Source organism: Lissotriton helveticus, chromosome 2_1 (genome assembly GCF_964261635.1).
Source record: "Lissotriton helveticus chromosome 2_1, aLisHel1.1, whole genome shotgun sequence".
In the NCBI taxonomy this organism is placed as follows: Eukaryota; Metazoa; Chordata; class Amphibia; order Caudata; family Salamandridae; genus Lissotriton; species Lissotriton helveticus.
In genome coordinates, this window is record NC_136059.1 from 1,794,351,739 (window position 1) to 1,794,375,039 (window position 23,301).

Sequence of the window (23,301 nt, forward strand, 5' to 3'; positions counted from 1 at the left end):
CTTCAAGAGATCCAGTAATAAATTGGTTAATTCTAACTGTTCTCTTCCTCAACCTATAGAGAACGTATTACACCACGGATCACTGTGTCAACTTTGTGCCAAACTTTATAAAAAAAGGGGAGAAGGGCAAGTCTTTACCTCCATACAGATTAAAAAAATGTAAAACTTTGAAAACCTTTATATGGTTGCAAGCCATAAAGTTCTTGCAAAGGGTAATACAGAACACATGCATGATATATTCAACACTTTCTACACGTTTTCTTATAAAACAGAGTTCCCACTTACAACATACATTTCAAGAAAGCTTCAGTCGTATTCTTAATATTGAATAAGGTGAGAAATACCAATAAATCTTGCAAAGATGGTTAATCTTTTAATTAAGAAATGCATAAAGTATTTAGCAAATGTAGCCTGCCAACATGCTAAAAAAAATACATTTACTACATTTAAAGTATGCAGGCTCACCATCACAATGAAAGAAAAAATAAGGTCTGTTTTCACCTTCACTTTTTTTTTGCCAAGGAAATGGGGAGCAAGAATGAGGCAGATCCAGCATGTACGCTTCAACCTTGTGAAATGCCCTTGAAAAACATATCTACATAACAAATAGAGAGAGTTTAATCATGTAAATTCATCATTAGTCTTTGTTAATATTTAGCTGTAATTTCCACTAAAATGTTAATTAAGACTCAGTGGTATCAGGCACTACAATAGCATTAGGATGCCATCATTAGTTGAAGCCAATTCAGAATTAATTGCTTGATATACTGAATGCAATAGTGGGTTTCCAAACATAAATGTGCCTACCCTATTTTGAATCATTGTCTTTTAAAGCTCCAAAAGTAATCAAGGCTTGGCTCATACTGGTATGATAACCACCATGTATCATGGTTTTGAAGTCAAAGGGAACTTTCAGACATAGGGCCTGATTTGAGTTTGGTGGATAAGGAATCCGTCACATTTATGACAAAGCAGCTAGTTTGCCAAACACTAAAGCAGACCCATAGTATTTTTCCAAAGCAATATTGTGACCAAAGAGACAGTTTTTTTTAAATTTACTGAAAGTAATTATCTAACCTTTAAATACATCAGAAGGAAATTAGAGAGGTAGTTGGGGGAAGAGGATCAGCGGCTAGTGGAACTACAGCGCCGGTCCATTAGACAGGCTTTCTGGGACAGATTGGATTGCCATGTCCGTAAGGACTATAGACAGCACCTTCATAGAGATTGCAATAGGTTGGGTAGAATGTTAGCCTGGCTGCTTAAAAGACAACGGCCCGCCCATTAATGTTTATCCTTTGTGGACAGATGTTTAGATAGCTATGGGCCAGATGGTGATTACTCAGCTACTGCGTGCCCATCTTGCTGCGGTATATGCCGCCCCAGCACATACAGAGACTCTTGACATGGATGGTTTCTAATCTTAGGAGGCAGTTCCCCAACTAGCGGAGGCTCAGGTGGAGGGGCTCGGAGACGTTGTCACATTGGAGAAGGTCTTCGGGCATGGCCATGGGGAAATGTCCGGGGTCGGATGGCCTTACTGTTGAATATTATTCGGCGCACTCCAAGACCACACTCTTGGCGCACCTGGAAACTCTCCTGGAGGTGTGTGAGTTTGGTGAGAACCCAATGCATATGCGGGAAGCCGTTATCATTATGTTACCTAAGCTGAGCAGGGACCCTGTATATCAGAGGTATTACCGACCGCTTTCTAAGTTGAACTTTCACACTAAGCTACTCGCTGAGGATCAGTGCGGCTTTATGCAGGGGAGAGGCACCCATATGAATCTGCATCGATTATCACACGTGATTCATGAGACTCAGGCCTCCAGTTTTGGTGCAGTCCTGGTGGGCTTGGACATAGAGAAGGAATTCAACACCTTGTCTTGCCCATATCTTTGGGAAGTACTGTGTTCAACACTGACTGCAATAGTAAGAGTGGGCACAGAAGTGTCAGTTGAATTTTGTATTGAAAGGGGAACCTCTTTTGTTTGTGTTGGCGATGGAACCACTGGCTTTATATCGGCTGAGAGACTAGGGTGTCCAGGTGGGTTATAGGACACATGTGGTGTGTATGTACAAGGATGACACTTTAATATATGTGTGCAAACCAGAGCACTCTGTGCCCTTTCTTATGCAGCTGATGACAGATTTTGACGCAGTGTCAGGACTCCATGTTAACAGATATAAAACCGTACTGTACCCAATACTGGTTCTGGAGCATAACGATGTAGCCCAGCTCCCAGTGGTGGATCTGCCATTGAAGACTCTGATTTTCTGTTATTTAGGTCTTCAGATCACTCATGATCGCTGTCTTCAATATGAACTGAACATGGACAGGGTGCTGGAAAGCCTTTCGGCCTCAGTGCAGTTCTGAAATAAACTGCCCCTCGCGGCAGTGGGACGTGGGACCCTGAACAAATACGCCACAATGTGGCATGACGATGGTCCTTATTGGGAAAGGGGTTCCTCACCTGGTCCACGGGGTACACAAGCTTCCCAAACTCCTGATGAGTGGTAATAGGCTCCCAGTGGGAACACCATTTATTGTTGAACTGGTGGCATGAGCATGGGAAACAGTAGGTACAAAAGCTATAAAACGGGTGCTCGACCCCGCCCCTTCCTACATATTAGTGAATCTATGGATGTAACTGGATGGTTATAGGGGGGCTGTCGGCATACGGGAGATTTGTTTTCAAATTGGAACTTTATGTTCATGGAGTATGTAGAAGTCCATTATGTGGTGGATCATAGGAAATGTTTACCATATGCCAGCATATTGTGTATGTCCTGTGAAATGTGGATCACCTTTTCTGTAAAGACAGAGCAGTCCCATGTCCTGAAGTTAAATTTTGGGCTGGGATCATTTAAAGATATTATTTCACAGTTGAATGTAGCCCTAAAGTCAGATAGGTGGATGTGGGTGGCTCTGAAGCGACCAGCATGGGATAGAGAGCTGGAGTCTCCCCTTATGGACGGTGAGTGGGGGCAGAGCTCAAGCGCAGGTGCGCGAAGCGGCTAGTAACACCCAATTTAAATTGATCCAGTTTTATTTTCTTTACCAAGCATACCTGACTCCTAGTTGCCTACAGAAGGCACATCTGTCACGATCTGCAGGCTGCACTAGATGCGGGAAGACTTTTGCAGACTTTAGTCATGTTGTGTGGGATTGTCTGACGCTGCGTACATATTGGAGTAGTGTACATAGCGTGATATGCAGAGTGACGGGAGTAGCTGTGGAACTCACAATACTTCACTGCTTGCTGGGGTTGTTGCCCCTGCTCAGGAAAGGGGGTAAGAAGTGGTTCAAATTCGCCCAACTAGGCTGGGTGCTGGTGCGTAATGTGTAGCTACTCACTGGGCCAGTTCTGTCTCCCGGATCTTAACTAAGTGGAGGACTGACCTCCTGGAGTGGGCCTCTGTGGAGGAGTGTCGCCTCCGTAAGGTACAAACTGACAAACATTCGGAGCAAGATCTTGAAGTTTTGAGTGGCATGCTAGATTTGTTAGGTGGACGAGGGTCAGATGTAGAAGATGGAACAGGTTCAGTTGCTGAGGAAGAGGGTACAGTTGTGTCTCCTGGACGGACTTTCTCTGAGGTTGTATAGCCTGGGGTACTACTATCAGTGCGCACACACTCACAGGCTTCTCTTCTTTTCAGTAGGTCCATGTTGGGGTAAAAGCTACCTTGGTCACATACATAGACTATTCTTGCACGACAGGTCAGTGTATGGAAGTTTGCTTGTTAGTAGATCGTTTGTACTGGCTCTCCCTGCTTCTCTGATGTCTCCTGTGGCTCTCTTCTCTCAGTGTTCACCACATATTATAATCTAGATGTACTTGAAGATAATATGCAGCACAGCAAATTAAAAAAAACAAATTGGGAACAAAAAACCCTTCAAATAACACGTAAACTGGTGTCTATGTGGCACCAATAAAACATTTATGCTGATTTCAGGGGTAGTGTATTTCAATAATTTTTTTTTTTTTTTTTACTTTTTTCCCACTGTAACTCAATGAATCAATACATAAGTTACAAAATGACTTCAAGTGGACACATAATCAGAAAACCTCCCCCATATTCCTAGACCAACATTTAGTTTCTTGACCCCCTTAACAGAATACAAACTAAACTCAAACAGAAATAAATCATACATCTTAGCCCTCCATTGATCGAAGTAGGGAGGTTCGGCCTGTAACCACTCAGCCGCAATGCAAAGTTGGGCAACAGTCATTGCAATAAAAATAAGATATCTATGTTTATATAAGGGAGTACCCTTGCCAAGATCCTGTCCAAAACCCAACAGCATCATTGTAGGTGTTATAACAATTTGAACTCCTATTACTCTAGACAAAAATTGTTCAATATGTTGAATATAGTTCGTCAAACAAGCACAAGAAAAAAAAATATGTAACATATCTGCATTATCCCCCGGGCATCGAAAACATTTTCCTTCTTGCCCATTCCTCCATTTTGACAAACGTGCCGGCGTATAATATAAAATTTAAAAAGTTTTAAAACATTGAGCTTTCAGGTTCGCGGACAGCAGAGTCTCCCTGGATCTAATAATAGCATCCTTTAAACTCAAATTATTGATGCCCAGGATCGCAGCCCATTTAGCACTATGTTTATCTAGGTCATCCTTTCTGTAGGATAACAATAATTGGTACAGCGCCCCCATTTTGACCTGACGTTGGACAGCAGTGACTACTGAACTGGAATCCATCTGACTTTTTTCCGGAAAATAAAATCCCTTAACTGTAGAAACTTAACAAATTGATTTTTGGCCAAATTATACTGCCGTGATAATTCTTCATAAGACATCAGATAGCCATCATTACCAAAACAAAACCCTCAATTCGACAACGCCCTTTCCCCTCCAGCCCACAGAAGTATTATCCCGGGCAATAGAAGGAAGAATATTTATAGCATTTGTTTAGATATACCGGGACATTTTCTCAACTAAGCAAAGCTTTTGTATTCTTTTCCAGACATTAAAGGCAGATATAAGCACCTTAATCCTTGTGCGCTTGTAGTAAATGCCGCCAATTTGTTTTTAAAAAATTGACGTGATACAGGACCCAACAGAATCTGAAAAATAGACGGGGCCTCCGGAATATTACCAAATTCTTCTCCGGTTAACAACAGAAAACAGGCATAGAAATATAAAGCAAAGTCCGGGATAGCAAGCCCCCCCTCCCCCGCAATTGATATTAACCAATTCATCCATAGATGCCCTAAATTTGATACCAAAATATACCACTTCTTTTACCACACGAGGATCGGGCATGTTCACCTAATCAGTAATTAAAACCTGTGTCTTCGCAACATTTAGTTTGTAGCCAGATACGTGCCCAAATGAAAGTGCAAGCCGCTCTATCTCTTGAAGCGCTAGAACAGGGTTAGAAGTTGTTACTGCAATATCATCTGCATATGCAAACACTGAAAAAGACACATTGTGCACCTTGAAAAGCTTGATCAAAAAGTTGTTCCTTGGGGGAGGAGCTACGCTAGCAACCAAGATGGCCGCATAAGCTCCCGGCTCCGTCGACCTCCGTCGCTGGTGGATACATCCTGAACTTAATCCTGACCTCCCGCCAGACTCCTGTGTGTCCGAATCGTCACTGAGTCCAGGAACGCAATCCCGGAGTCTTTATCACCTTTTTTGACGAAGTTACACCGTCTGTCATTTTCGGGCCTTCTCCAGACTGTAAGCCAGGGCCTCGAGTACTGACCCAGCCGGGTTTCAGTTGAACAACATCGGCCGCGGGTACCTGGCAGGGTCCGGTCTCATTGGAGTGACACGAATTCTCGATCCTGGTGGTTGTCTCGAGTCCCTGCGTATATTCGCTAGACAGCGACGAGACGTGGATGCCGCGGTGAGTGGGGGTCCGGTTCCTGGGACCCTGCTGCAGCCCTTGAGGTCCGCGGGGGGGCCCCCCGCTCTCGGCAGCGGTGTAAAGAGTGCACAGCCTGACAGTCGCCAGTCGACTTCGCCCACCCCACTCCAGTTGGTTTCCCCGGAGTAGCCGGCCTCCGGGGTAGATGACCTGCTTTGTCATCGGTTAAGCGGAGATGGATCGGACGGCGTGTGGACCGACACTGGGGACCGTCATGGCCGCCATCGGGGCTCTTCACTGGCAAATGGAGGCTGCTCTCCACAACTTAACCGTACGCATCGAGACTGTTTGTTCGAGACCGGACCCCAGCCCAGAGTCAGACCCGCACCATATGGTGACCCCCGCGAAGTTTGATCTTATCCGGGATGAGAACCCCGAGCATCGTTCTAATCTGACGCCTATTATATCTGCGCAACTACAGCGGCCCGCAACTGGAGCCCCTGACCAGCCAGCAAACTCGGCAAAGTCATCGCCCTCACAGGACTTATTTCTTTGTTCGTTTCTGGAGACCTCCATCGGTATTCATTGGATTGACTTTCGTATCCCTGATAGACTTCGAGACTTGCCTCTTCTGACCCTTTCATGCTATATTGATCTTCTCCCCTTTCTACAACGTTTTGACTCTTTTGCTATCGTGCTGGTCCTATCGGAGAGGGTTTGTGTGATGGATCGTAGAGGCCAGGGTTGAACTTGACTGTTTGAATTCTGTACAGAGGCTTCCTTTGACACTGCTGGGTGGTATCGGTGGGAATGAGGGCCATATGGGATTCTGCTTTTTTGGCTTTGGTGTACTGACTATGTTCGACGATGGGATTTGCTGCCTCTGTTATGTCTGGGGCTGGGCGGGATGGTATTTTCTCTCCTGGTGATTTCTCTATCAGTTTGCTTATAAGTCTGCTTTACCTCTCTTAGTACCATGGTGGGGAACATCTGTTCGCGGCGGGGGGGAGGGGAGTCCGGGAGCCCGCATTGGGTCGTAAGATATTCCTCCTCCGTCTTTTCCCTTCCTTGGGGTGTAGTTTAGGGGGCGACAGGCACGCTGCTAGTGGGGTTAGGTCGTAGCCATCCACAGGGGTGCAGGGTGGGGGGTTGTGGTTTTTTTTTTTTCTTTCTTTTGTTCTATGACCTATCTTTCCCTTTTCCCCTCTTCACAAGAGATGTGGCATATTCTCCTGAGCCTGTTGTTATGCATATTCGGGTGTCGAGTGTCTAATTTTATATCCTGTATCCTTGGTGGGCAGATTCTGATAATGTTTGCTTATGATTATTTGTCTTGTATTGTTTTGACCCAGCTCCGGCTGGTATTGATACTTTCCAGAGGCCTACAATTGGATTGTATTTCTTCATTTCATCTGCCCGTTCGCCACTGTAATATGTTATACCAACGATACCCGAAATGTACATTTCTACTCTTGTGTTATAATTAATAAAAATATATGTATAAAAAAAAGTTGTTCCTTAGTTGTTCTAAAAACGGATTTATAAATAGCGCAAAGAGAAGCGGGGAACAGGGACACCCCTGCCTTGTACCTCGAGAAATTTGAACCATTTCAGAAAGTAGACCCATTGAAGCGATCTTGGCGACCGGTGAAGTGTACAAGACTTGTAGGGCACAGGGTCCTGTAGATGCAGGGGATCGCTCTCCCCCTTGCCCCTACTCATGACTATATCTAAACAGAATAATACGAAAAATTTGCAATTACAACATCGCTCATTCAGCAAACCAAAATTAAACTAACGCTTCATTGTTACCCCTTTAACTAAGATGAGCCAGCCACTAAATTGATTTAAAAAACTCATTAGCAGAGCTCTCACTGGAAAAAAGATATGTGTGATCCCTAAAGATCCCTTTCAATTTTGCTGGATTCAACAAATACGCTTGCCCATTTTTTGCCTGAAATCTGGGGATCATCTCACGAAGCTGCCATCTAAGCTCAACTGTTTGCTTACAAAAATCTGGCTGTACAAAAAACTCAAAATCACCCCCTGATCTTTTTTGTTAGGCCATGCAGAACGATAGTCATCCTCTTGCGCCAAAAAACTATTGAATGCAATTAGCAGGGCTCTAGGGCGCTCTTCCTGCTGGGCATTACTAGCATCGGCCACAGAGCACCTATTAAATGGAAAACAATGCACTCTCTCAATTTCACGGTCCCAGTCCCACTTGGACAATTCCGGGAAGGATTTTGTAAAAAGTTCCACAATATAACGCCGTGGGTCCTGTCCTTCCTTCCCCACGGGAATCTGAATCACTCTCAAATTATTACGACGAGCATGGTTTTTGATGTCGGCCATCTTCCATTGTAAGTCTTACTTGACAGATTGAATAGAAGCGGTTTTAGATTTTTGCTGAGCCAGTTCATCCTCTAAATTGGATATCCGAGTTTCAGCTTCAGTCACCCTAGAGACAAAATCAGCCTATGATTTAGACATCCGCCGTACAGAGTTCTGTAACTTCCTACATATATTCTGGACTCGCTGGCTCTCTTCACGAGTTTCAGCCCGATGAGACATGATGGATTGATAGATAAGAGACAAAGAAATCTCCTCTTCCCCCAGCGGCTGTAAATTCTCAGTGGAGTACTCTGGGCCTTTATCCTGATTTAATGGCCATTTTTTCCGCACAGTATAAAATTGTCCTTCATTAAGGCCATCAGCACCCTCGAGGAATGAGCTACTATGCTCACTACCATCATTAATATTCATCTGAGTTGTATATTGTTGTGTTTCAATTCTTGTTGTTATGTGACACATATAATGTTGGCCATCAGTATGGCATTGTAATACATATTATTCACCATTTGATCCCCTCCTATGTCACATGGTTGAATCCTTACCCCACACATGCCTCATAATTGTTTCTGATGTACTACAATAAGGTCATGGGGTATGCCTGTTATATTATTTGTGGAGTCTCGGGCAAAAGCACAGTATTCGAACATGCATGGGGTGAAGAATTATTCACTGCATCATGAAAGAACTGGTCAGCCCTAGGTTTTTGGTATTTAAATATATTGTAACAGGAGTGTGAACCCTACAAATTGCATTCCCTGGGGCAAAGAGTCCTATCAGCCCTCCCTTATGACATCCTGTCATGGATTTGAAACTACAGAGGTCTTAGAGAGCCCTACTTAGTTTCTGTTCCTGCCACTGCCTTTATGTCCTTTGAGACAAGAGGAAACCATTGCAGTGCCAGGGTTAGCAAAGGAGACACCAGGGGTAGCAGGAGCTACCTACCTATCGCAAAGTGAGTTTATTCATGGAAGACAGGTTGTAGCCTCAGCACCATCTTTCATTTTACATTTGAGAGAAAAGGTTTGTTATAGCTCCAATATAATGCACATGTTATTCTGAACTTAGCATATCCATAATGCTGATCACATGTCATAAATGAAAACTGTGCCTTCCAATTAGAAGGCGCTTTGACTTCTAATTGGTGTGTATTCCACAATAAGTGGCACTTACCTGGGCCTACAAACATATTTTGGAATGGAAATGTTTGAGGAATTCCAATAAAAAAGGAAAAACATTTTAACAACAGTTTTCTTTAAGAAGTTCATTTCTCGGTTTCATTGATACATATTAATGGAGGTACTTTGTCTGATGAAAAATGTTCTGTAATTTTAATTAATTCATCTTGAATTTCCACAAGAAATAGATGAAAACACACTTAACACATTAATTTGTTTTCTGCAGAACTAGCGAGGGAACTAGATTTCACAGAGGAGCAAATTCATCAGATCAGGGTGGAAAACCCCAACTCGCTGCAAGACCAGAGCCACGCGCTGTTGAAGTACTGGCTGGATAGAGAGGGGAAAAACGCCACAGGTAATGTGATGCCTTCCAATTACTGACAAGCATCCCTGAGGATTTAAATGTGTATGATAGTGCACCATGAAACTGGACACCAAAACCTAGGGTGAGCACCTAAGTCCATTATGGCCAGAGCCATGCCAGATGTTCAAATTAACTACTGACAATGAAAGTGATTGAGATTTAGATACATTGGGTCCAATTCCCCCAAAAATGTGTGAAAGCAGGAATTATCACTAACCTCTTCTTTATTATGCACAGGTCAAAAATAAGTAGTGATTTCTCATCACAGTCTTCTTATCTTTCAAACAAATTGACTTTTTTTCTATTGGCTCTCAGTACTGGCTGGCTGCCAGTCTATTTCCTCAATCTGTTACTTGATAATGATGTGAGATATGTTCAGCGTCATCACTGTCAGCAGTGCAAACTTCTGTGAGCCTTCTATGCCATGGAAATTGAAAACTTAAACAATGTCCCCTCTCATTTTTTGCGCTGATGGCCACTGAGAATTCCTCAGACTATTCTCAACCGCAAGCACTCACGAGATGTGAATAAATAATGTATCTGTGATGTATGTGAATAAATGTACCAATTGTTTCTTTCATGTTTGTAAAACTCCCTTGCAACTCATGGTTAATTAGCTCTTCCACTTAAATGGAGGGGAGAGGTGTTGGTCAGGTTGAAGACTCTGTAATGAGATGTTTGCACAACATACATAACAATGTGCATAGTGTAGGTGTGCGCATCTTCACTCTCGTGTGAGATGCAGTGCCACCTTTTCCTTCAGCCTCAGCAGTGTTTCCTAGTCCCAGACATCTGCCCCTGTGTCCCCGTCACCTTTCTAGCAGCTTTTCATGTTAAATTAGTATTGAACTTGAGTGATCAGGCTGAAGACTGTGGAAAGCCACGGGGCAGGCAAAGTTGAGATTCAGTTTGGATAATTATTTTCAACTCTAAAGCACCCGGAAGAGGCATGTTCAAATTTATAGTATGGTCCACATGCACAGTAGTGCAAATCATTCCGCCAGAGCATCTAAATGTGAACTTGGATAAGAAAAAAATATAATATTTACAAATCACAGGCACACATGGTCTGGGGGTTTGCACTATTGTGAAAAGTAAGCAAATATCTTTGCCCTAAAAAATACTTTGTAGACAACAGCCCTTTTTCCATGTGCTCCTCAAGCAGCATGACTCTGTGAGTATGCCGGCTAACATTTGTGCTTAATTATCACTTATGAGGGTGTCCGGCAGGAATGTTATCTTATGTTATAATGGCTCATAGAGTGCACGTCTGCCCCAGCAAAGGGGCGTGCCGGCGCTGAAGAAAGAAAACTGCACAGCTAGTGGCCAGAAGGCAACTTACAACTGTGGGAAGAGGAATGTTTTGACAGCTTTCGTGAAAGGCAGATGGGCCTTTATACTTCGGATGGAAGCGGGGAGCGCGTTCCAGAGTTTGAAGGCCAGCACACAGAAAGAGCGCCCTCCGGCGCCGACTCTCCACACCCTAGGGACAGCCACAAGATTCTGTCCCATAGAACGAAGTTGGTGGGAGGGGATATAAAAAGTATGCAGATTGGCCCGGATAAATGGAGATAAAAAATTCAGGATTTTGAACGCAATGCAGAGGGCCTTGAAATCTATGCGCTTGGCCACAGGCAGCCAATGGAGGCGACGAATGGCATCAGAAGTAGTACACCTCCTTGGCAGACCCAGGAGAGCTCGAGCCGCCGCATTCTGAACCCTTTGTAGTGTGACAATTTCGGACTGGTTGGCCCCCAAATAAAGGGAACTGGCATAGTCTAGTTTTAACATGATCAAAGCCTGGACGATAGCCTGGCTGATAGGGGATCGAAGAAACCCAACAGTGGTATCGAGGAGATAATGACGGCAAATTTCTGCTAAACCACTACGACTCCAAAGATAAGAAAGAACCTAGAAATATTCTGTTTCTTTTTCAAGAAAGGGTAATAAGTAAACATGGAAATATGATAGTCTGTTAATCAGAAAGAGAGTCAAAATGAAACAATACAACCACAACGTTAGAAACTGGGTCTCTAGTTGACAGAGGTATACACCTTGTCCAAGTAGGGGCCACAATCCTAGTCCGGGTAAGTCAGATACCAACCTAAATTGACCTGTGCTCACCCTCTGGTAGCTTGGCACAGAGCAGTCAGGCTTAACTTAAGAGGCACTGTGTAAAGTATATGTGCACACTTTAAATACAGTAACACAGTGAAAACACCACAAAAAGCCTGCACACACGTTTAGAAAAATAGAGAATATTTCTCTTAGTAGAACAAGATCAAAACAACAAAAATCCAATAAGTAGAACTTACGGTATGAATTCTTAAAGATTACCCTGCAATACAGTTCTTTGAAGCAAAGAGCGCATAGGGGTTACTTGAGGTTGCGCTGGACCAGGGTAAATCCAAAGTTTAGGGTGATCGCGATGGATGGCAGGGCAGCTCCAGGACCCACGCAGAGCCTGCTGAAAAAGTACCTTGACTGGAGCAATCGTTGGAATTGAAGTCACGATGCGTCAATTCTGATTCATGCAGTCGGGCCAATGCGTCGTTTTCGAGCCTCGCAGTCAGGTTCTGCATCAAACCCACTGTGATGCAGGTGCTGCGTCATCGTCAGACCTTGCAGTCGGGTCCCTCGCCGTTGTTGAACCATTCACGATGCAGGCGCTGCATTGGCGCCTAACCTCACAGTTGGGCCCTGCATGGTCATCAAGCTACGTCTGCGTCGGAGGACACTGCGTCAGTTCCAGTTGCCGTAAAGTCATCCCTACATCTATTTTTGTGGAAAAACAGCTGCAGAACTCCCTTTCAAGTCCCAGGACGAGATTAGCACCTCATGGTAATCATGGCGAATAGTTGGCAGAGTCCATCAGCTGATGCAGAGTTGAAGGAAGTCTTTGATTGCCTTGAGACTTCAAAACAGGAGGCAGGTCCTTTGAGAAACAAGGGTTCAAGGATGCAGACAGCAGCTCCTTCTGTTGCCCAGGAAAGAAGCAGGAGGCCAGCACTGAAAAGCAGGTAGCAAAGTGGCAGTCCCTCCTACAGCACAGCAATCAGTAGGTAGCAAGTCAACACAGTAAAGCAGTTAGCAGCGTGGAAGTCCCTCCTACAGCACAGAAGCTGTTCTTGCTGGAAGAATGCCCTTAGATCCAGAAGTATTCTCCAATGATGGGGTCAGAGGTCCAATACTTATACCCCATTTGAACTTTGAAGTAGGGAGACTTCAAAGAGATGCTTTGAAGTGCACAAGCCTTTTCTTTCCTGCCCTGACCGCAGACTTACTACAGTGGGGTATGTAATCATCTGTTTAGGGTAAGGCACAGTCCTATTCAGTTTTAAGTGTCAGCTGCTCCCTCTCATCCTGTCTGCAGATGACCCATCAACATGCTAGTAGCTGTTAAGTCACACTTACTCTGAATTTGTGTGATTTGCTGTTATGAGGGATTGCAGGGAGCCAGCTGTCACAGACCCCAGACATGTGTTCCAGGAACAGACAGTAGGCACCAAATGGATTAAGTAGGAAAATGTAAACTTCCTGAAAGTGGCATTTCAGAACTGTAATTTAAAAACCAACTTCAACATAAGTTATGTTTTTAAATTGTGAGTCTAGAGACACCAAACTTGATTTTCTAATCTTGTCACAAGGGAAAACTACACCTATAAAATGTTATGAGGCAGTTCCCATGTTCAGCTATGGGAGAGATAGGCCTTGCAGTAGTGAAAAACAAATTTAAGAGTCCTTCACTGCCAGGACATGTAAAACGTAACAGTTTATATCCAATTTTTACCTACACTGCACTCTGCTCTTGGGGTTGCCGTGGACCTACCTTAGGGGTGACTAATATGTATGAAAAAGGAAGGTTTGGGCCTGACAAGAGGGTTAAATTGCCAGCTCGAAAGGGTAGTTTAAACTGCACACACAGGTTCTGCAGTGTCAGGCCTGAGCCATGTGTAAAGTACTACATAAGTGGGTGGCACAGTCAATATTATGGAAATATGATATTTGCATCCAATTGTAAAATTAATGTCAGTGCCTGCGAACATCGCAATGAACTATACTATGAAGCCTGCATAATGAAACTAATGTGCATGCTGTCAGCACTGTATTGTAAACACATAAAGTGGACGAATGTTTGACTGCTGTTTCAAAATACAAACCAAAAGCTATTTATTAGTCATACACTCGAGCGGCGTCCAGTCTGACCAGCCTCCTTGGATTGCTGCAGAGGGACTGGACCCGCCAACATGGTAGTACAAAATATACATTTCCAGCACCCCTAAAGAACCACCCATACTGGAATTTTCTAGTCTTGGAGCTGATAAACAAGGAAGGTACAGAACGATGGGCTACAATCCTGAGACTAGGTACATGGAGCCTCATTTATGAGAAATGACGCATCGCTGCGTGAAAGCAATGATGCGTCACTTCTCAGTGCGCACTCCTTGCGAAATTCCTGATGCGTCATATTTAATGTATGACGCATCATGTCGCAAAGAGTTACGGATACGTCAGTATTTCTGACGTATCTGTAAGCGCAAAAGTGACGCATTGCTGGAGTGTGTCACAAAAGTGACGCAACTCCAGCAATGCGCCCTTTCACATGGGGCAAGCCCCATGTGAAAAGGCCTGCATTAGTCTTACGCCTGCTGTGAGGCAGGCGCAAGATTTTGACGCAACAGCGTCCTAAAAGTGACGCAGTGAAATCTCATAAATTTCACTGCGTCACTTCTACGACCCTTCGTTGCGTCAATACGCCCCCCTTGCATACATTATACCTGGCGCAGCTATTATGTGGCGCAGGGGTTTACAAAGTGTTGCATCTACCTAGATGCGTCACTTTGTAAATATGACGCAACAAGGCGCATTTTGTACGTCACTGGTGCGTCACTTGCGGCGTAAAAGTGACGCACAGCCTCATAAATGAGGCCCATGCTATCTTGGTTTCAAGGTTACTCTGCCCGTGCCCGTCTCTCTGAGAGTAAGAGCAGGCCTACCTACTGGGAAAGGCATGCAGTGACAGAACAATCTATTCATTAGTGCAGCGAAGCTCAACCTTGAATTATAAAGGAATTATAAAGAGAAACAATCGAGGCTGTTTTCTGTTGATGCAGGCAGTATGAAACAGAAGCTTAATTTCGATCATGGTTCAAAATGGCGGCTGAATACAAAATGGTGCTGCAAATGCTAACTTGACTCGCACAATGCTGGAAGGAGTTGATTAGACGAATTGTTCAGTTCAACACAAGTTGCTTGGAAAAGAGGATGGTGCCTTTAAAAGACAAGTTGAAAACGTCAGGAGTACTGCAATGAGCAACACCTGTGGACATTATTTAAACATGTAGATGTAATCGCGCACTTTTCAGGTTGACAAAGGCTGTAAGGACAGCCGAAATGCGTTCCTGATATTCCAAGCAGGTGCTGCTTAATAAAGAATTTTTCCACAATTTGAGTGCAGGCTTCTTCTGGATTCGGAGTCGAGTGTTTTGATATAAGTGAGTGTGGCGTGGCATTCTCCTCAGACCTGCACCACCTGCAGTCTGAGGCCATCAACAAAGCCACAACTGGGACATATATATATATATATATATAGATGGATGGATGGATAGATATTTCAAGAAATATGTCAAGATATAACTATGCAGATAACTGCTGGCATAAAATCTGTTAAATGACAGACAAACTGTGCCTAAAATGAGAACTTTACCCATTTGAAATGTATGGTAAAACCTTACATTGGTCCCATAATCTCCCAAGAGTATAAATAAGATGGAGGCCTTATTGGATTGTTGTCTTGCAATAGTGTTCTTGATGCCATTTTTGTCAATACATAAATAGGTATTTCACATGCTCAAAACAAAGGTTAAATACCTATGTCAAGCTACCATCTCTGTTTAAGTACTACACTACTCTGTCCAAACCGTCTGCATTCTCTATGTACAGGCTTTGCAGCTAGAGGTAGACTACTTTGCTAACTCTTCCAAAGGGCGACTCTAGCTAAAGAGGCGCTGAATGCCAGCACTCACAATTGAGACTATCAATGGCTGTGGATGGCTAACCCATTGCAGTATGCTGTATCATGTGTTGGGTGGAAGCAAAATGTGAAAGACTCTACCAGAGACTAATGTCATAAGAGGGCTGACTAAATGCCCCTCGACCTATCTTTATATATTTTTAACGACTTGTTTTAAAAACAAAAGTGTGGTACAGTTGATACCATATCAGTAAGACTATGCGTTTGAACAATATAAATGTCAAAACTGTGCCCATGCATACCATCGGGATATGTTGACCTTAGTTCTGGATAGCTCACAGTGCACCATCTGGTCCTCTAACCTTACAAGGTACTGGATGGTATGTACAACCTCACAACATGACAACCCTGACTTCCAAAGGAGATCGTGGAAGCAGATCCAACCCTTTCGTTAGTAACTCAGGCATGCTCAAACAAGAAGTAGGCAAATTGGCATTTCAAACATTTATTGAAGCAATGGTACTCTTGTGTAAAATATGTGTGGTGCAATGATTAATAGAATGAAACAAAACAAAGTATCAGAATTATGAGCAAAGAAAATAAATAGTTCAACCATTGTGCTGTTTCATTGATTATATGAATACATTTAATTGCATCTATACTCTTACTTAGTGCTTCCTATCCTAATATGCCTAGGCTGAGAGGATCTGCCAGAATACCTTAGAGTGGTCTAACTTCCCATTTACCTGAGGGTATGTATAGTCTGGGAACCTGTCTTGGTGTAGAGCAGGTCTCCGTCCTTCTCAGGAGGTTAACGGGCTTCAGCTGTGCTAGAATTTCGGCATGGGCGACCTCAACAGTGCCAGCAAATGTTCCTCTCTCAAAACAAAGGGCCGGGGGGTGTTTATATAACAAACACCACCCATACTCTCCGGTGTTCTGGACTGGCTGTTATTGTTTATTCTATCCTTGCAGAGCTGTTGCCAAACAGACAACATCAAACAACAGCATTTTGGACAGTGAACTTAGTCCTTGTACAGAATGTTCAAGGGCCTGATAATATGCCTACAAAGGAGAGTACGTGTAAGTTAACCTATTATTGAGAACATTATTTCATATGGGGCAAGCAAATGTATGTTAAAAGTCATCATTTAAAAAGATGTCAACTTTAAGGGCGATTGTGTAAAATGGTGGTGTCTGGGCCCGAGGCCCATGTAACCACATGACAAAAGGACTTTGCTAACTCCAGATCTAGATAGGTTACTGCAGGTATTAAAACTACTCAATTACTTTTCTCTGTGCTCAATGCTTTTGTGTTAAAACATTTTTTTACTTCTTTGACTGTATTTTTCAGATGTAAAATAGTCCCTGAAATGCAACAGAGCCAATTGCATGAACTGAGAGAGAGCAATACTCCTCTGGGTAGAGCCTTTCCATATATATTTTTAAAACTTGGTAACAGTATGCCTTGCACACAACTGCCCTGTAAAGTCAGACCTAAAAAGACTATGTAGATACTTACAACTGTGCTCCTGGTGATGTTGCACTACATCTTGTTGTATTTTTGTGACTGATGGACCAGTCGCGCTGTTAATACGTTAGCTGATTTTGGTGATCCTTGCTGAACCTGCCTCTCATTAAAGCATTTTAAATGACAATTTCAAGAGAGCGCATAGAACCCATTTGGTCCTAAAAAAAAACAGATAGAAGAGTCTTCAACTTTAAAGGTTTATGTTCAGATTTAGTCATACAGAAATTGAGTAAGATCGTCCAAATTAATATGTAGATCAGAGTGCTATTCTTAGTTACAGTACAGAATCAATAATAGAACTCAATAAAATACAAAGTATTAAATTAAAGAGCAGTACGTCATTGGCTTGCCTTCATGGGTCAGTAATGAAAGGCCTCTCACACATCAGTATCAAACAGAGTGAAACAGTTGCAAGAAAATACATTTAGGAAATGTCTCATAATTCTACAACATGGGTCTTCTCAGGGACACCACCTGAACTAGAACAACATGGTTTGCGTTGTGTGTGATTCTGCTAAGAAAGCTAGATGCAACCTTGAACTGGAACAGTTGTACTGAAACAAGATTTTAATATTCTCGTGAAGGTTTTTGTCTTGCCTGTGAAAAATACTTTCAAACTTTATTCTACTGAGACATGAAAATACAAGTTATCCATGTGATACAGCACATTAGCAACAACAGTGACAGCCAAGATGGGCAATAAGGCCTAAAATTTCAATGATAGCCAACATTCGAGTTTCATTAGTGCAATGCATTTGTTTCAGGGAAATAACGCTGTCAGTGGCAAGACACATACACAACAAAAGGTATGTGCTAACACGCGATGCATCTACTGTCCAATGCAGAATCAAGCATCATCAGAATGATTTAACTCTAAGAAATTGACATTGAAAATTCCTTTCAGGGAAATCCCCAATTCCCGGAATAATATCTCTTTTTTTACAGTAATTCAAAGGATAGCAATCTATCAGCTTCATTTTCTATACTGCACTCTCCCAGACCCTCTTATATTTATTAGCAGCCCCTCTCCATTACTTATTCACACAAAACCTTTATACATAATTGCTTTGCATATTGTGCTTCAACTAATTTGAATGAATAAATTATTTGCAGTTAATTAAATATTTTACATTATAAATAAGCATTTTAAATTCAGCATACAGATTGCATAGAGACAATGGCATAAAGTGACTAACATTGATGCAGGCAACATAGGGAGATGAAGGAAAGTACTTCTAGACGCACTGATTCGAAGATCCATTCTTTACATCTGTTGTACTTTATTTTACCAGAGATTAAACATCTTTCTAAGGTGATTTATTTTTTTTGTTGGCACTGTGGGTTACAAGTTCAAGGAGAACAGACGGTGGCAAACACAAAATGAAAGCATATGGAATATTTGTAAATATGGTTTGTGAAAATTATATTTATATATATATATATATATTTTTTTTATTTTTTTATTATTATATATTTGTTTTTTACTGGACATGGACCACAGTGGAAAAATCTATGAAGCTGTTTTCGATTGGCACAGAGGAAAACATGGAAACACATATTTAATTAGTTGAACATTCTATATACTTCATAAGATCATGCCTACACCATTAACAGTGCTAGTCCAAGAGCATGTTAATGTGCCTCACTGATATTTTAACACCAGTGTGATTACTATTGTTACCATATTTTTTATAGTTTATACAGAGGCAGGTATATTTGCTGTAATGCTAATTCTGATAGATACATCTGCCGTGTGGATTCCTCACCTTGTGAATATCCCCTTGCGTCAGCAACATTCGGAATCTTTTTTCGTAGCCTCGCACCGACGTGGACTTGGACGTCATAGAGACACGGCATCGCTCGCAACTCCGCTGACGTCACCGACGCCTATAATAGGCCCACGCCGGCGTGATGACATCAGTTCCCTTTTTTCCGCGTCGTCGCCGCTAACGGTTTCGGGAATCTCAGTAGCCAACTGGTACTTTGTTGCCTTTTTGTTACCACTTTCTGCTTCTTTGTTTCTTGTCTCTTCGACAATGTCGACAAAGAAGACCGGCTTCAAGCCCTGCAGGGAGTGCGGGAAAATGATGTCCATTACTGACCCGCACGAGGACTGCATTTGGTGTTTGAGCTCTGACCACGATGTGGATGGATGTTCGTCTTGTCGGAAGATGAGCCCGAAGGCCCTGAGGGAAAGAGAGACCAAGCTCCTGGTAGCGAAGCTGAAGGCTGGAAAAGGAAAATCGTCGAGGTCTCGTTCTCGAAAGGCGAGGTCGAGGTCGAAGCCAAGATCTGGATCTCGAGAGGAGTCGTCTTCGAGGTCCGCTTCAGACCATGCTTCGAAGTCGAAGAGGAAGCATAAGAAGAGGAGGCATGAGTCCCGACGTCGTTCCAGTAAGAAGTCGGGCTCGAGGTCGAGGTCACCGAAGAAGGTACGTTCTAAGGTGGTTACGCTGGATGTCTCAGAACCTGAAGGTGAGGCCTCGCCTTCGGAGTCGCGAGTGCAGTCGCCGACTCCGGCTTCGAATCCATCTCCGGCACCGTCCCCGGCCCGAGAAGAGGAAGAGGTTCAGGTGGATGTGGATTCCGCGCCTGCTGAAGAGCCGAATCCGATCCCTCCTCAAGACCAGCCTGAGGGTTTACAGCCACCCTTTCCAGCCCCAGGCCAGGACCCATCGGCGTTTCTGAATGCTATGTATGGCGTCTTTTCAAGGGCGTGGTACCCCTCTGGCACACCTTCGGGTCCCATGGGTCCGGCTTTCAATCTAGGAGTCCCTCACTCCTATCCTCCTGCTCCATTCATGCCCTATATGCCGGCTCCGACGCCGCCATGGCAATTTCCGGCTCCGCCAAAGCCGTAGACGCCGGTTTCGGCGTCGCCCGCTCCAGAGCGGCCTCGAGAGCATCCCGCTGGGCCATCGGATTCGATACCGACGTCGATCCCGACTCGGTCGGAACCGTTGGTGGATCCGGCTGCGAGGCGTGTGAAGGAGAGGTCCAGAAGGGAGGCTCTACGCCTTTTGGAAGAGCGAAGGTATATGGAGTCACATCCTGATATGGAGGAAGATGAATTGGATGAGGACTGTTTTGAGGAACTGGCTGATGCTGGTAGCCTGGATTTCTCTCCGGAGTGGGAGTTGCCTTCAGGCTCTGATACACCTTCTAAGGATGTCCAGCCTTATCATATGGTGATGAGGAAGGCTGCAGAACTTTTGCAATTAACTTTGCCAACGGTGGAATTTAAATCCAATCTTCTCACTGAGGTTTTACATTCGCCTAGTTCTGTGGTAGAACCATTGCTTCCGTTTAATGACGCCTTAACGGAGCCCATTTTGGAGGTGTGGAAGAAACCACTGTCAGCTCCTGCAGTATCTAAGAGTGTGGCAAGAAGGTACAGGGTTGCACCTGAAGACCCTGCTTTTTTGACGTCTCATCCTTCACCAGAGAGTCTTGTCATTCAAGCAGCCTGCTCCAAAAAGAATGTGAGTGCCTTTCCCCAGGTACCTTGTGAAAAAGAGGCAAAGAAACAGGATCAGGTTGCTAAAAAGACCTTCTCCTCTGCAAGCATGGCGTTGAAGTCGACTAATGCCACTTGTCTGATGGGGAGGTATGTGCATGCCCTTATGGATTCTTTGCGTATTCTAGCTCCTAAGATTCCTGATGCCAACAGGAAGGATTTTGAGGAGGTAATTTCGGAGGTACAGGCAGTGGCTCGCCAAGTGATACAGAGTGGTCTGGACACTGCGGACTCGGTGGCGCGTATCATGGGCACTGCTGTCACCACTAGAAGATCAGCTTGGCTGAAATCCTCAGACTTTTCGGCAGATGTTCAGGCGACTTTGCTGGATCTTCCGTTTGATGGATCTGGTCTCTTTGGGAAGAAAGCTGATACGGCCCTGGAGAGATTTAAAGACAGTAGGGCGACTGCTAAATCTTTAGGTTTCCAGATCAGAGGCTCTTCGACCAACAGGAGATTCAGGGGTTTCGGTCACTCTTCCTTTCGGAATTACCAACAAGGTCAGCAGCAGCACCATCAGCAGCAGCAGCAGCAAAATTCCATGTACAGGTCTTACAGGGGGGAGCAAAGAGCGCGTCCTCGTGGACGTCAAGCCTCTTCCTCCTCCACCTCCTCCAACCCCCCCAGCCACAGAAAAGCAGCCCTAGATCCGCCATTCAGGATCATGTGGGTCCAGTGGGGGGTCGGCTTACCCATTTTCTACAGGATTGGGAATCGGTTACATCAGATCTTTGGGTTCTCAATCTTGTAGAAAATGGGTATGCCCTTCCCTTTCTGGAGTTCCCTCCCAATTACCCTCCTTGTCAAGGTTATTGCACGGAGGAACATCTGTTGCTTCTACAGGAGGAAGTGCTGACTCTGTTAAGAAAGGGTGCGATAAAGGTGGTCCCAGAGCAGGAAAGGGGTCAGGGGTGCTACTCCCGGTATTTCCTGATTCCCAAGAAGGATGGCAGAATTCGTCCAATCCTGGATCTCAGGATCTTGAATCTCTATCTGAAACAAGAGAAATTCAAGATGCTCACCCTTGCTCAGGTTCTACAAGCGCTGCTAGAAGAAGACTGGATGGTGTCGCTCGACTTGCAGGATGCGTACTTTCACATCCCAATCCTGAAGTCGCACAGGAAGTACCTCGGTTTTACGGTGGGATCGCAACACTATCAGTTTGCGGTCCTTCCATTTGGACTTACTACTGCGCCTCGAGTCTTCACCAAGGTGATGGCGGTGGTGGCAGCGCATCTCAGAAGGTCGGGGATTCCAGTATTCCCCTATTTGGACGACTGGCTGATCAAAGCAGAGTCGTCAGAGAGAGTGCTCCGTCATCTGCAAGAGACAACCCATTTGTTGTACAGGTTGGGTTTTTCGATAAATGTACCCAAGTCTCACCTGGTGCCCTCCCAGCGCAACCTGTTCATAGGTGCTGTACTGGACACAACTTTATGTCGCGCATTCCCTCCTCCTCAAAGGATTCGCGACATACATGAAATGATTCCTTTATTTTACAATGGAGCGGTCGTTCCAGTCCTGAAGGTCCTCCGTCTGCTCGGTCTGATGGCTTCCTGCATTCTGTTGGTCAACCATGCACGCCGGCACATGAGGGCGCTCCAGTGGTGCCCCCGCAGGCAGTGGTATCAACACAACGGAGATCTTAGGGAGTCAGTGAGGATCTCCAGAGAAGCTGCGGCGGATCTGTCTTGGTGGGGCGTGGAAGGCAACTTGTCTCAGGGGAAGCCTTTTCAGCTGCCTCCTCCGGTGGCCACAGTAATAACGGATGCATCCACTCTAGGGTGGGGTGCTCATCTGGGGGATCTGGAGGTCAAGGGTCTTTGGTCTCCAGAGGAAAGGCTGCTTCATATCAACCTTCTAGAATTGCGGGCGATACGTTTGGCGCTCAAGGCCTTCCTCCCTTCCCTTCGCGGTCGGTCGGTTCAGGTCCTGACGGACAACACGACCGCGATGTGGTACATCAACAAGCAGGGAGGGGTGGGATCGCAGTGTCTCTGCAGAGAGGCTCTGCGTCTCTGGTCCTGGGTTCAGGACCATCTGATTTGTCTGATGGCGCATCATCTGGCCGGAGTTCTGAACGTGCGTGCAGACAGTCTCAGTCAGCAGTTCTCGGCCGACCACGAATCGAGGCTTCACCCGGAGGTGGTTCGTCACGTCTTTCGGACGTGGGGGACTCCTCAGGTGGACCTGTTTGCCACTCTCGAGAATGCTCACTGCCTGTCATTCTGCAGTCTCCAGTATCCGTTGCAAGGAGCCTTGGGGGACGCGTTTCAGTTGAGTTGGGGAAGACAACTCCTTTACGCGTTTCCTCCCATACCTTTGATTCCTCGGGTTCTGAGGAAGATTCGCCAAGACCGGGCCCAAGTCATATTGGTCGCCCCGGACTGGCCAAGAAGGCTGTGGTATACAGATCTTCTCCACCTCTCCTCTCACCCGCCGCTCCGTCTCCCTCTCAGGGCAGACCTCCTCTCTCAGATGGAGGGGCAGGTTCTACACCCCCACCTCCAGACATTACACCTTCATGCCTGGAGATTGAACG

General features: G+C 44.7%; 1 protein-coding gene across 6 annotated transcripts in view; it reads left to right on the plus strand.

Moving 5' to 3' along the window:
- ANK2 (ankyrin 2) overlaps positions 1–23,301 on the plus strand; it is a 1,987,506-nt gene that overhangs the window by 1,800,494 nt on the left and 163,711 nt on the right. For all 6 annotated transcript variants that reach the window (XM_078676735.1, XM_078676733.1, XM_078676736.1 and 3 more), the window contains one exon: positions 9,597–9,728. In XM_078676735.1, coding sequence (XP_078532861.1) covers positions 9,597–9,728 — 132 coding nt within the window. The remainder of the gene's footprint in view (positions 1–9,596; positions 9,729–23,301) is intronic.